The sequence below is a fragment of the Mchenga conophoros genome, linkage group LG22, assembly GCF_057382185.1.
Source record: "Mchenga conophoros isolate Kocher_MC1m ecotype Shallow Benthic linkage group LG22, M_conophoros_male_GT1.1, whole genome shotgun sequence".
NCBI classification, from domain to species: Eukaryota; Metazoa; Chordata; class Actinopteri; order Cichliformes; family Cichlidae; genus Mchenga; species Mchenga conophoros.
In genome coordinates this window covers 9,354,107-9,368,172 of record NC_140546.1, presented here as the reverse complement: position 1 = coordinate 9,368,172, position 14,066 = coordinate 9,354,107, and the positions used below count along the sequence as shown (strand labels likewise).

The 14,066-nt window shown below is 39.8% G+C and overlaps 1 protein-coding gene across 2 annotated transcripts; it reads right to left on the bottom strand.

The window, feature by feature from the left end:
- Window positions 1-7,320: 7,320 nt before the first annotated feature.
- LOC146548776 (C-type lectin domain family 6 member A-like) lies at window positions 7,321-11,022 on the bottom strand. 2 transcript variants are annotated; one of them, XM_085262560.1, is made up of 8 exons: window positions 10,935-11,022; window positions 10,663-10,743; window positions 9,109-9,222; window positions 8,815-8,859; window positions 8,294-8,350; window positions 7,972-8,123; window positions 7,740-7,861; window positions 7,321-7,649 (listed from the first exon to the last, which is right to left on the bottom strand). In XM_085262560.1, the coding sequence occupies exons 1-8, from the start codon at window positions 11,017-11,019 to the stop codon at window positions 7,463-7,465; spliced, it is 843 nt and encodes a 280-aa protein (XP_085118686.1). In that variant the 5' UTR covers window positions 11,020-11,022; the 3' UTR covers window positions 7,321-7,462. The 2 variants fall into 2 exon arrangements, with proteins under 2 accessions (XP_085118686.1, XP_085118687.1); XM_085262561.1 differs by lacking the exon at window positions 8,294-8,350.
- Between the last annotated feature and the right edge of the window lie 3,044 nt (window positions 11,023-14,066).

Sequence of the window (14,066 nt, the reverse complement as noted above, 5' to 3'; positions counted from 1 at the left end):
ACAATAATAAAGCAATGAGGAGGGGGAAGTAATAAATATGAAATAATGTATTTATGATGATTCCATTTGTTTCACACAAAGCTTATTACATATTTAAACTGTAGAGATACAATAATTTTACTGCTGTAAAATCCAAATTTTGTCTTATTTAAAATATAAATCTAATATAATCTGCTTCTTAATGTATGTTCTTTAAAATACAGCGTGTGTTTTTAATATATTATAATTATAATAATGCATAATTATGTGGACATGCATATTAGATCATTTTTTAGTGAAATATAATCCCTCCAGAAAGGCCGGAAAAGCCCGGAAACTTACTTTAAAACTAAATATGCTCCTAAAACAGTGACAGAGCTACAGACCCATGACAGCCTTACACAGGTAGCCAGCAGCTATGACCAGCACTACTTGTGCAGTTAATAAAAGGACAGGTAATGTTTGTCGCGCTGTTGCACACACAGCACGCTCGTTTGTTTCAGTTCATCAGTTGCAACAAGACAACTTACCAACGTGTACGTAATAAGCTAATACTCCTGTGTGCTACACACTACAGTGTACGCTGTACACCTACTTACTGGTTTTGTCGCATCAGTCTGTGTCTCTGAGTTAACTTGTGTTTCTCCTACAGCTCCGTGTGGTGTTATCTGTTTAAGTATATCCGGTTTTATGGTGGAAGTGTTTTGGGTACCGGAAGTGAGAAAATAAAGGTTGAAGTTGTTTGCTCTACAAGGTGTCGTCTCTTTCCCTACCGAAAACCACGACATGGTGTCAGAAGTGGGATCGTTGTAAGTGCCTTATCATCGGGGAGTGACAGCAAGCGACTTTGGGAGTGGTAAAGAGTTTTCTCGAGACGAAAGATGTCGGACGAAGAAGCGGGAGCTAGCGCAACAGTTATGCGGCCTCGCACGCCACCGCTCCACCAGCGAGCTAACGGCGGCTACAATGCTAACGCTAACCTACCGCCGAATGCCACTTTCACCATCCAGCCCCCCGAGATGTTCGATTTCTCGAAGCCACAGCATTGGGAAAAATGGATACGGAGGTTTGAAAGGTTTGGACTCGCAAGCAACCTACACCTTAGCTCCGAGGCTAACCAGGTGAACACTCTCATCTACTGCATGGGGGATGAAGCAGATGATATCCTCCGAGGACAAGCGTTATCTGACATACAGAGACAGCAGTATCAAGCAGTAAGAGACACTTTGGAGATGTACTTTGTTCCCAGGAAAAACATTATCTATGAGAGAGCCCGCTTTAATCAGAGAACACAGCAAGCTAATGAGACTGTAGACTCGTTTGCCACTGCACTTTGCGCTTTAGCTGAAAACTGCAGTTATGGTGCGCTGCACGATGAGTTAATAAGAGATCGCCTCGTCGTGGGTCTGAAGGACATCAGCCTAGCGGAGAGACTTCAAATGGACAAAGATTTGACGTTAGAGAAAGCGGTTAACCAAGCCAGGCAGTCAGAAGCCATCAAGAAGCAGCAGTCGGACATCAGAGGGGAAAATAAAATGGAAATAGATGCTGTGTCAGCTAAGCACAAGGAACAAAGGCATTCAACGTTCAAACCCCGTGGAGATCGCAAATACACATCAAAGGACAAAACATCTAATGGGAGATCATGCTACAGGTGTGGGAAAACCCCTGCACATGGTAAAGATCAATGCCGAGCGAAAGATGTATCTTGTCACTCATGTGGTAAAAGAGGTCATTTCAGTAAAGTGTGTAAATCTGTTAAGTCTGTGCATGTGATAGAAGCCGAAGAAAGCGATGTTACACCCGTGTTTCTTGGTTCTGTAGACGTAGGCTCAGATCCTTGGTATGCAGATCTCACTATCAGAAACCACAAGGTCAGATTTAAGATAGACACAGGAGCTGACGTATCTGTTATCCCTGCCCAGACGTTTTACAGCATAAACCAGAACGAGACAGGGTTATGCAAACCAGATAGACCGTTGTTTGGTCCGAGTGGTTCCCCACTTGACGTGTTGGGTATGAGCAGAGAAACACTTTGCAAAGGTGAACAGGGAATACAGGAAAATGTGTACATTATCAAAGATTTGCACGTAGCACTGTTAAGCAGGCCGGCAAGCGTCAAGCTGAACCTAGTGTGTAGAGCCGACAGTATCGACATGAATGTGCTGCACGGAAAATACCCGAAACTGTGTCAGGGTTTAGGCTTAATGCAACAACCTTATTCAATCAAGTTGAAGCCTGAGGCTGTGCCTTTTTCCCTGGCCACACCAAGACGGGTCCCCATCCCTTTGTTAGGAAAGGTGAAACGGGAACTGGAAAGAATGGAGTCCATGGGAGTAATCAGCAGAGTTGAAGAACCAACAGAATGGTGTGCAGGTATGGTCCCAGTGCCAACAAAAAACGACTCTGTGCGTATTTGTGTTGACCTCACTCACCTCAATGAAGTAGTGTGCAGAGAAAAGTACATCCTGCCTTCGGTTGAACAGACTCTAGGTTCTCTGGCGGGAGCTAAAGTCTTCAGCAAGTTGGATGCAAACAGAGGCTTCTGGCAGGTCCCATTGTCACCAGAGTCAGCACACTACACGACATTCATTACACCCTTTGGGCGCTTCTACTTCAACAGACTTCCTTTTGGAATAGCGTCTGCCCCAGAACATTTTCAGCGTAGAATGTCAGTAATCCTTAATGGGCTGCCAGGCGTGGTCTGTCACATGGATGATATTCTCATTTGGGGACAGGATCAGCAGGAGCACAACGCCAGACTGCACACAGTGCTCAATAAACTACAAGAGGCCGGTGTCACACTAAACCTGGAGAAATGTGACCTGAGCAAACAGGAAGTGAAGTTTCTTGGACACATCTTGTCTGCGGACGGAGTACAGCCAGACCCAGACAAAATTAGAGCAATTTCAGAAATGAAAGAGCCATCAAATGTCAGTGAAATGCACAGCTTTCTTGGGATGGTAAACCAATTAGGCAAATTTATCCCAGGACTTGCTGAAAAAGATAAGCCCCTAAGAGACCTGCTCTCGAAGAAAAATCAGTAGGTTTGGAGCTGCGCACAGCAAAAAGCATTCAGGCAGCTGAAAGGCGATCTGACGTCAACTCCCATTCTTGCACTCTATGACCCAAACAAAGAGTTAAAACTGTCTGCAGATGCTTCCTCCTATGGACTGGGAGCAGTCCTATTTCAAAAAGAGGGAGAGCAATGGAGACCTGTTGCATATGCGTCTCGTTCTTTAACGGAAACAGAACAGAGGTATGCACAGGTGGAGAAGGAGGCGCTTGGACTAACATGGGGTTGTGAAAGATTCAAAGATTTCCTCATCGGGAGACACTTCTCCTTAGAGACTGACCACAAGCCACTCATCAGCCTGTTAGGCCAGCAAGCCCTAACCGAGCTTCCACCCAGGATCCAACGATTCCGCCTAAGGCTTATGAGGTACAGCTACACCATCTCACACACTCCTGGTAAAGCACTCCATACGGCAGATGCGTTGTCACGTGCACCTGTTAACCAAGACCCTGATTCAAAAGCTACAGCTGAATTTCTGGAAGACACAAATATTTATGTGGATGAAATTGTCAAATGCATGCCTGCTACCTCGACATACATCACACAGGTAAAAGAACAGCTAAAAACCGACAGCATATGTTCAGAGGTCATGACTTTTTGTCAGAGCAGCTGGCCAGAATACAGCCATCTCGTAGGCCCAATCAAAGCATATTGGCCACACAGAGAGACCTTAACTGTACATGACAATCTGCTACTGAAAGGCACCAGACTAGTAATCCCCACTGCTATGCGCCACTCTGTCCTAAGTGCCCTACATGAGGGGCACCAGGGAATGTCTAGATGCAGAGAGAGAGCCAGAGAGGCAGTGTGGTGGCCTGGTCTGAGTGGGCAAATAAACGAACTTGTGAAAAACTGCACCATTTGCATCAAAGAGCGTACTAACCCAGTACAACCTTTAATGCCAAGCCAACTCCCGGAGAGGCCATGGCAAAAAGTTGGTGCAGACCTTTTTACACTCAATGACAGCAACTATGTGCTTTTGGTGGACTACTACTCGAAATTTGTGGAAGTAGCCAAACTTACCCCCACCAGATTGGAAGATGTTATAGTACACCTAAAATCTGTCTTTTCCAGACATGGAATTCCAGAGCTTTTCTACACAGACAACGGACCTCAGTTTTCAGGACAACAGTTCAAAGACTTTGCAGCAACGTATGGGTTCAGACATGTAACAAGCAGTCCTAGATTTGCACAGAGCAATGGCGAGGCTGAGCGTCATGTCCAAACTGTGAAAAACCTGCTAAAGAAGGCAAAAGACCCATATCTTGCACTTCTAGCTTACAGAGCAACACCATTGGCTAACGGATATAGCCCGGCGCAACTACTGATGGGACGGAGACTGCGCACGCCAGTTCCCCAGCTTCCTTCCCTGCTCAATCCCAGCCTGCCCAATAAGAATACAGTGTTGGCAAAAGCGAGAGAGAGAAGGGCGAGGGACATCGGGCGACTGAACTTCCTCCACTCGCACCGGGGCAACCAGTGTGGATTACAGACACTAGGCGTGAAGGGACTGTCATAGAGTAGCTATGTTTCTGCAGTAGGTTCTAAGAAGTAACGAAAGTACAGTTTCCCATATGCAGTAAATGTTTCAATAAGTTGTTGTTTTCTGCGAAAGGAGGATGTGGTGTTATCTGTTTAAGTATATCCGGTTTTATGGTGGAAGTGTGTTGGGTACCGGAAGTGAGAAAATAAAGGTTGAAGTTGTTTGCTCTACAAGGTGTCGTCTCTTTCCCTACCGAAAACCACGACACTCCGGACCGCTAAAAATGTTCGTGCTCTTTGTGAGCTCGTTCCCGGCTCGTAACCAGCGCGTTCTGCCGTCAAGGGCGATCATTGGTTAAATATGATCATGTGACTGATGCAAGCCAGATCCTTTTATTTAGCAAAACTGTGATTAATATAGTTAAATATTATTGTTGAGGGGCACAGACAGGACTCCGCACGCACACACACATTAAAATTTTTTTTTTTTTTTTTAAAGTTGCCTCAACAAAAGGGCACTTTGGGCACCCATCAGGAAAGGGGCGGGTGCTCAAGCCCCTCTAGCCCCCCCCCCCTCTGCACGTGCCTGCTCAGCTTGTGGTACTGTGGTGAGAGATTAATGAGCGGAGTGAGACTGATGGTCATACTGCTGCTTCTACTACTGCTAATATACTACTAATAATGAGGTTATTGCTTCTAAAGGTGATAATCTTTGCTGCTAATCTGCTAATCTGGAACAGTATAGTTTGACATATTCAAGTCATCAGGACTTTTTTACTTCCAGTTTTGTTTTGTTATTTTCTGAATGAATGTGAATCCCAGGCCCACATCACAGGTGTAGGTGTAAACAAAGGGAAGGTCTAATTGTAGGTGTCCTAGAATGGGTGAAAAGAGCAGATGAGTCTGGAGATCTTCAAAAGTAATCTTACACTCAGGTGTTAGCTTAAATTTGGCCGCATGTTTATGTTTTAGTGGATTCAACAGTTTGGAAAGTTGGGAGAAATTTGTGGCAAGCTAGCACAGGCAGTGTGGTAAATTTAGCCAAAATAAAGTAATTGAAATTTACTCAGTAGATATTCATCATGATAAAAGAGGATCTTTGTAAACCAGTTCGACCAGGAACTCGGACATTACATACAAATGGAAGATACTTCCAGGGATGAACAGCTGGGCTGATGTTTGGTGAAGAAGTTTGGGATCGAACCGAAAAAAAGACAGAATTAATAAATGTCAATTGCTGAGAGGCTGCCACGACCACTTGGGACAGCTTGACCTAATAGCACGGCGTTTCTTTTTGTTAATGTTAATTATGATAATGTAAGAATACAAACCTGTAAGTAATGTTTTATATTGCATTCATTTCTCTCATCTTAGAAATAATATTAGTTTATTTTGAACTCAAAGATGAAATTCATGTCAATGTCGGTTTCCCTAATATTTAATCAATGAAAGTTAATTTGAGGCTTTACAGAGAAAAGATAAGTGAAGCTTTGCATCCCTCATCTAAAAGATACAACTGCAGTTAGCTATAAGATATCGGGAATTTGATTTTCAAAACTTTAAATGCTGACATTTTTTGCTACTAAAGCAATACTGCGTGATACATGAATAGTATACGTGTCAAGTTTTACATTGATAGTAAACATTTATCTGCTCTGGGTTTCATGGTCTGGAAACATTTACCACAAATGTGTAATGGAAACATTTTGTTATCTGATCATGTGACGTGAGAAAAAGTCAGTCCCTTCACTGCTGCTTTTAGTTTAGATAAAACTTTATTAATCCCTCGGGTGGGTTACTCCGGGAAATTCAGTTCAGTTCACTTTTCGCCTCATTATTAACACTTGACTGGTTCTATTCTTTCTTTAAATTTCACCAAGTATTCTTAAAACACTGAAAGTGGCCTCAAGTTTGCTGGTACTTAAATAAAACTTCCTAGTCTCACTGACAAAAAAATTTAAATAAAATTGTACAGAAAGCAAATTCATAGAATCAGTGGCTAATCCTCGTACATGTCTTAGGATTGTGGAGGAAGAGAAAATGCAAATTTCACAGTGAAAGGCCCAGGAAGGTTTGAGCCCAGAATGTTGTTGATGTGAGGCAACAGTGCTAAACACTGCACCACCATGCCAACTAAGTTTTATGCAGATAAAAATATTTTACTCCAGGATACATGTTTTTCTTCTATTCTGGGAAGTTTTGTTCAGACTAGTGGTTGTTTGATGATCAACCCTCACGTCTCACTGGAGCTCTGTTTTTCTTCACCTTCGTGTTGATGAATTTAAAGGACTGAGAGTTCCTCGTGCTTAAATAGTTAAATTTTCCTTAAATTCACATCAATGAAACATTCTGTCATTTTAGGATATAGATAATTTGTTGGTCAATAAGCTGATATCTTTTAGACATCTGGTATATTTAGCTTAGATTTAGAGCAGGGATCGTTTACTGAGAAAAGTATGACAGTGTTCACTGAAACCACACAGTAAATCATCTTCGTATGAACTGTTCTGGAAACGTGTGAGAGTAACACCAACAAGATGAAAGTATTTATTACTCAAAAATACAGTACAACTAATATATATTATATGAGTTAGTTATATTATATTTATAAAGCATAAAACTTGGATAAATGGTAACCAAACTCTTCCATTAAACTGAAGTTTTTGTATTTTTTTATAAATTTCTTAACGAAAAAATGAGGCAAATTTTTCATTTCCACAGCAGCAACGCCGCTGTACACCACAACAATACTGTTAATAAAAACAAATCACCAAAATATGTTATTCAGATTTATTCAAGTATATTTTATTTTTTACTAAAAGCAAATCTAGAAGAGATATACAGTTTAGATATTAACTTTGTAAACAAATCGCAACTCCAACGTCTGTATCTTTTACTGACACTCTTTTATAGACTGACTGAACTTTAGACAGTTGCACATTTACAATGTTCAGTCACTGTTTGTTTCTCACAAATACTTCTATGACGTGTTTTGCAGAACAAAAGCTTAGCTCCACCTTTTGCCTCCAGCCTTAAACAGCTTTGCTCATCAGGATTTGGCCTTTTTGTCCCATTCTTACTGTCTTGATCTTTGTTTTTCCAAAAGGTCAAACTAAGAATTAAAACAAAACAGAAGATGTTCAGTAAAAAATGGTGACTTTCATTCTGGAAATGAATACAAATATTTTCACAATAATTGAACCTTGTGTTCAGCGGTGATCCGTCCGTCCAAACCCATGTGTTGTTTTTAGCTAAGTATATCAGTCCGATCCAGAACTTATCATCAGAGTTATTGGTTCCTTTTATTTTACTCTCCAGGAATTCCTGAAAGAATTTGTATTCAAATTATTCTGAGATGTTTCTGTTATGAGATGATGAAACAGCAGGATGTGATAAAATACATGAGAACATGAATCTGCAGCAGTGTGTTATACCTGCTCCTCCTTGCTGTTTATCTTAACCAGATCTCCTTTTTTAGCTCCACATTCACCTCTGCTCTCGTTCCAGGAGGTTTTAGCGATGGAGAAATAATAGCACTTTCCTTTATGTTTCTCCCAGCCATCTTCACATTTACAACCCGTCTGATCTTTGAAGAGATTACAACAACAACTTCAGTCTGGCGGAAAACGTCATTGTTCATGTTTTGTCCTCTTTCTGTCACTCCAACAGTCAATGTTTCTTTAAGCATCATCAGAGGATAAAAGTAATAAAAAGAAAATATAAAAATATAAATGTAAAAAATACTTGAAAATTTACTTTTTGCATCAGGACATTGTGAACATGTAGGCTGCACCGTGCTCCATGGTTTTGGTTCTATTTTGGGGAAAAAAGGGGATCGGACTGTCATCCGTCTGATTTAAACTCGTCTTCGTGTGGTTTGGGAGCAGCAGGAGGCTTCTTCTGTCCTCCGTTTATATTCTAACTTCCTCTTTCTGTCAGTCCATCAATGTTTATTTAATCATCATCAGAGGGTACAAATATGTCAAAGACAAAATTCAAAACTTACTTTTCATTTCAGGAGACTGTGGACATGTGGACTATACTGTATTGTATAGCACCTTAGCACAATTTTTTTTAAATTAATCTCTTGTTCATCAAGAATGTCTCTGTTTTTCAAATACTGAACAGAAATTAACAAAAGTCTTATACTACAGCCAAAACAGGGTTTGGATATTCATGTAAGATCAGCTGTTGTGAACGTTGTAAATGAGAGTTTAGATGTCTGAAAAAATCCACCTTCGATCCAGCATTGCAGCTTTGGAGTTTCACATGCTTACCTTTCTGTTTGTTTCTTCCCTCTCTGTGATGTCCTTGCTTGAATGCTGATTTAAAAAAGTGTAAGACAAAAAACAAAGAAATCAGTCAACAGCAAACTAAAAGACATGTAGATTTTTGAATTCCTTAAATTAAAAAAAGTATTTTATGACATGAGCCCTAAAAAGTTAAAACAAGTAAACACATCCACTTGAGAAATGTTAAACAGAAAGATTATCACTTTGCCCTCATTTAATTTTTTTTAGAACACTATCCTTGTAAATATTATGAAAGAAAATTAAAATTGTAGCGCTCACAGGTAACACACAGAGCAATGACAGCAGCAGCCAGGAGAGCAATGACAACCAGCAGGACCGCTCTCTCTGAGAGTAGCTTCGAATGTCCGCTCAGCTCTGCTTGTTGAGGAAGCTCTGAAGAGTTAGCAAAGACAGAGATGTCACAGATATGAGAGATAAACGTGTACAGATTGCTGTCACAACAACGTGAGTTTAGAATATACAAGGTGTGATCAAGAATTTCTGACTCAGAAGAGTCACAAATAAGATGCTTCTTACAGCTGGCAGTTTAGAAAATAAAACACAATAACCCAGGTAATTTTATGTCGCTGATATTAGATATAAAGACTGTAGTCCTTCATGTGGACTTTCATTGAGCTGCAGTTTACTGGTTCTCTAAGTACCACCCAGGAAGACATGAAATAACTTTAGCTGAGAACTCCTCAACCAAACAACCTCAAACACAACGCTTCACTTCCTGTGGTTTCCAGCATTGCTCCTACTTTAGCATCAGATTAAGAGTTATTGAGAAATGTTAAAAGAACACAAGAAAACCTCTGAGTAAATGTTTGATTTTGTTTTTAATATTTTTATGATCCACTTTGTGATTTTGATCCTGAAAGCTCCTGTATATTTATATTTTACCTTTACTCACTGCTTGAAGTGAGATGAAACTCCTTTAAAGATACTTTCTCAGTTTCCTTTTTTCTGGCCTTTTTCTGGCTTTATAAAATAGGCGAAGTGAAGAGTGACAGGAAAGTGGAGGGAGAGAGAGGGTAAGACATGTGGCAAGGCCTGTGATGAGCAGACGATTGGCAGCTCATTCCAGTGAGCTAAACCAGCACCCACTTAAATGAAAATTAGACACCAGTATATCTCGATGCTTTATACATATATATACATATATATATGTATGTTTATAGTTACATGTAGACAATATCCATATCAATTTTATTTCCATCATTTTAACACTGACAGTCTACGACACCACCGTAAGTTTGTTAGTGAACAAATGCACATCTTTTTTTCCTTTTACGGGAACGCTGTCCATTGAATAAAATTCTGTCCATGTAATTTCTCTTTAACTTAATAAGGATATTTATTACCTTCTATTACCTTATTATACTTTAGATTAAAAAAAACTTTCTGTTTTTTCAGTACTACTTTTAATGTTTGAAGCCGATTGGCAAATTGCTCCCTTCTTCTGGGTTCTTCCTTGTAGAGTCTTTATTGATTGTTGGGGCTGTTTTTGTGAAATGCTGCCATATAAATAAAACTAAATGGAATTTAACTGATCTATTTGGTGCACACATTAACTGTAAAAATGCTATATACAGTAACATACAGCAAGATTTTTGGAGAGATTCAAATTAATTCATCCCCCCCCCCCTTTTTTTTTCATTGATTCACTCTCTTTGTTTCCAAAGTCAGCGCTCTGTGTGACTTAAGAACATGTTTTTATTTTTAAGTAAAAAATACAAAATAGATTTATCTGATGGCTGTTTGCTTCCTGATCGATACTGAGTGCTGTTCAAAGTTCATCCTCCTGTTAAATAAAACCTCGTCTGTACCTACCAGACACATCTGTCGTGGACGGCTGAGTCCTTGAAATATTGACTTGAGAGAAAGTGGGATTAGCCGCTGGAGAAGCTCTTTCTACAACACAAAACATGAAACCAGACTCTTAGTTAGTTAGAAATTCTTGTCTGTTGATAAATTTTATTTTAAAAATTCCCTACAAGGTTGTACTTAAAAAATAAAACAAGAAAACCACAAGAAACTGCTATTTTGAGTTTTTTTTCTGAGAAATCTTATTACTTATTAGAAAGATGAATATACAGACTCACCATTGGTCTCCCTCTTTGCTTTTATAAACCTCACATTAGAATAAAGCACTTCTTCTTCAGGCATTTTAATGCTTTGTGCTACCATCAGTGAGACTGAAAGAGAAGTTACACAACACACAGACAACATGAAAAACAACTTCCTGTAAAACGGAAGAAAGGGGAGGGCTTTATAAACCACAACTCCACAATATCTGACTTTTTCAATCTCATGTCATTTTCAAAAGAAATGTTTCACATCCATTTTTTGTGTGGATAAAATAAATAAATAATAAATATATAAAAAACGAAGAGGTAATTGAGATGACCAGACCGAATAACTGTTCGTAAGCACAAAGAAGTTGTAAATAATTCTCTTCATGTGTAATGAATCAGTGTGCAATGCTTTCCTTTAAAAGTTAAGATCTTAAAATGTCGAAATGTCTTTTGTTATGACCTAAGATAATCTGTTGCCTCGAAGGTGTGTGTGTGTGTTGGTGGAGCTGCTGATTGGTTTGTAAAAGTTCCTGTGGCTGGATTGGATAATTGAATGGACCTGAGCATCTTAAACACCAGCTGACAGCCACCTCTGTCCACTCCTTGTCGCGTCTACAAAGAACAAAGAACCAAGCAGTTGCAAGTAGCACCAAATAGTTGTATGAGAAGACTGAACAGAAGTCCATTAGGGAATTTTGTGAGCTAAGTTGTGTTTCTGATATGCTGTTAGTTAAGAGTGTTTTGTAGAGAAATGTAAATACTTATCCACTGCATATATTGAGCACTGCAGCAGTAGCAGGAGTGAGACGAGTGTTTGTGTTGAAATCCATTTTGGTTATTGGTTAGAAACATTGGTTCAATAATTGTTTTTTGTTTTCCTTTTATTGTTGCTTAGAGAACAGTAGGGATTACTGGATGCTTTTATTTGTTGACATGGCACTGCTAACCTCCAAAGCAGATAAACTGCTGCTTAGCATCTTCAGCTGTTCTGTGTTGCTAGCCTTTTCTGGGAGTGGCAGGAGTGAGGAGTTGTGCGTCATGTTATGTCGAGGGTACCCCTAGACCACTAGGCAAAGTAACACTTTCCTGTTCTAGGCAAACAGATAATTTGTTATTACATAAAATAAGCTGTAAAATCTTTTAATTCTTTTTATTTAGCAAGTGTAACTCGTGGCAAAACCTGCAACAGACAGCCCATCATGTCCATTTCAGGCTTTGCCTCTCCAAAGCATGAAAAGCACACACATGCAGAAGTTGCAGTAACAACAGATACAGATATTTTATTTCAAGGCAACATAAAAATAATCACCGGAAAGTGATTAAACAGACATTATTAACACATTTACATATTAGCATCTACAGCACCTGGGAATGTACTTCATATGTTTGTTTTTTATTCACTAGCAAATTCTTGGCTTTAAATATTCTCTCCCCCTGCTGGTAATGAAACTTCTGCATGCATATCCTTTCACATTTTGGGAAGGCAAAGCATTTTGAGCACACCCCACCTCCATTTTGACCTATTTTTGATGGTTTGAAGTCAACAAGTCATTTATAGCAGCTTAAATTCCTGCCATAATTTTTTAAGTACCAGAAATCACTTTTGGCAAGCGATCACTTTTTGGCACTGGCACATGAAACAAGCATTCCTCAAGCTGCTGGGTAAGGTGCTCGTAGCTTTGCTCATTTGAGTCAGGGAAAAAAGTCCCTCGCATGAGTGCGGCTTGAACCGTGGTGTCCCAAGTGCACTGTCTCTCGATGAGGATGTGGTCCCCTGCGACCAACCCAAATGCATCAGTGGCATCATCATCATCGTTGTTGTCATCGGCACCATCGGCAGTGTCGCCAACAACATCAGCAGCAGTAGGACCGAGGACTGAAGGACACAAAACGTGTGTCGGAAGGTGCAGCAAGTACATATGTAGGGGTTGTACTGTGCTGTACTGTCCCATGTGTGCAAGCTGGGTCTAGGCAGGTAAGCATTGTAAGTTGGTGTGTAGGTAGGTGGATAGAGAGCAAGTGGTTTCAGGGACACAGAAGAACAAGATCAAGAACCTCATGGTGGGTCTGAATGACTCTTCTGTTTTGTTGCAGGTCAGACTGACCCATCTTAAAATTAAATAATCTAAATTAAGTACAAGAGCAAAACAAAGAGTCAATGCCGCAATCAGTTGCAAAAGCACTAGCGTCTAAATGAATGTTGTCTCTGTTGTCATGAGTAAATGGACACTCGCCCTGCAACGCCTCTGTGTGTGTATCGGGTACTTGTCACCGTTTTATTTTCTGGAAGGCACCATGTGGTTCACTTGAGTGCTGAACTCAGTCCTGTTGCGTCTCCAAAGACAACATCCCACCCCCAACAAAACTCACACCCAAACACCCAAATAGTGATAACACTTATACACCCACCCAAATCCATCAAGTGAATGCTGGTGTGATACACTTTTAATCTTGCAACCACGCAATTTAAACAGAGCTTTAAAGTCAACATTTGGCATTACAGTCTTTGTTCTTCAACAAAGGCTGAACTCTCGTGAAACGCTTTCATGTTATTTCTTTAAGTAGTCTCCAGGACCAGTTCTCCAGGCTTCTTAAATGACATTCAAAGCGCTTCTTTATATGTTTGCTGTCATCTGTTACTTTAAATAAATTTGGTGATTTGCAGTACAAAATGTATAAATGGTCAAACTGACTGTAAAGTTTCATCCATTTATTTTACATTTTCAAAAGTTTTTATATTTTAACAGGTGAAAATATTTAATAATGAAATGTGTTAAAAGAATGTGAAACTATAAAAGTCAAAGTTTTTGTGAACAAAGCGCCATCTGTAGATGACACTCTGCAATTGCATTAAAGTGACGTATGTGCCGTGGAAAGTGCATACCAGTGGCAATTCTAGGTGGCTGTATCTGTGAACAGTAAACATTTTTCTTTTTAAAGAAAAGAATTCAAAGTGCCAAAAAAAGACGTGTTATCACCCCGGGATCATGATATATGTGTTGTATTTAGTATTTAGTATTTATTTATTTATTGTCATTGTCAAGAACAATGAAATTGCGTTTGGGGCTTCCATACAACCCCCCAAAAAAGAAGAAAATAATAAATACCCCTTAAAACCCAAGTGTACATATTTAACCCAGTGTGACTCCAATGCAATAA

Coding starts and splice junctions, on each gene's coding strand:
- LOC146548776 (XM_085262560.1), bottom strand. CDS start 11,019: ATGGTAGCACAAAGCATTAAAATGCCTGAAGAAGAAGTGCTTTATTCT. Junction 9,223..10,662: donor GTCCACGACAGATGTGTCTG/GTAGGTACAGAC, acceptor CTAACTCTTCAG/AGCTTCCTCAACAAGCAGAG. Junction 7,650..7,739: donor GGATCACCGCTGAACACAAG/GTTCAATTATTG, acceptor TTTAATTCTTAG/TTTGACCTTTTGGAAAAACA.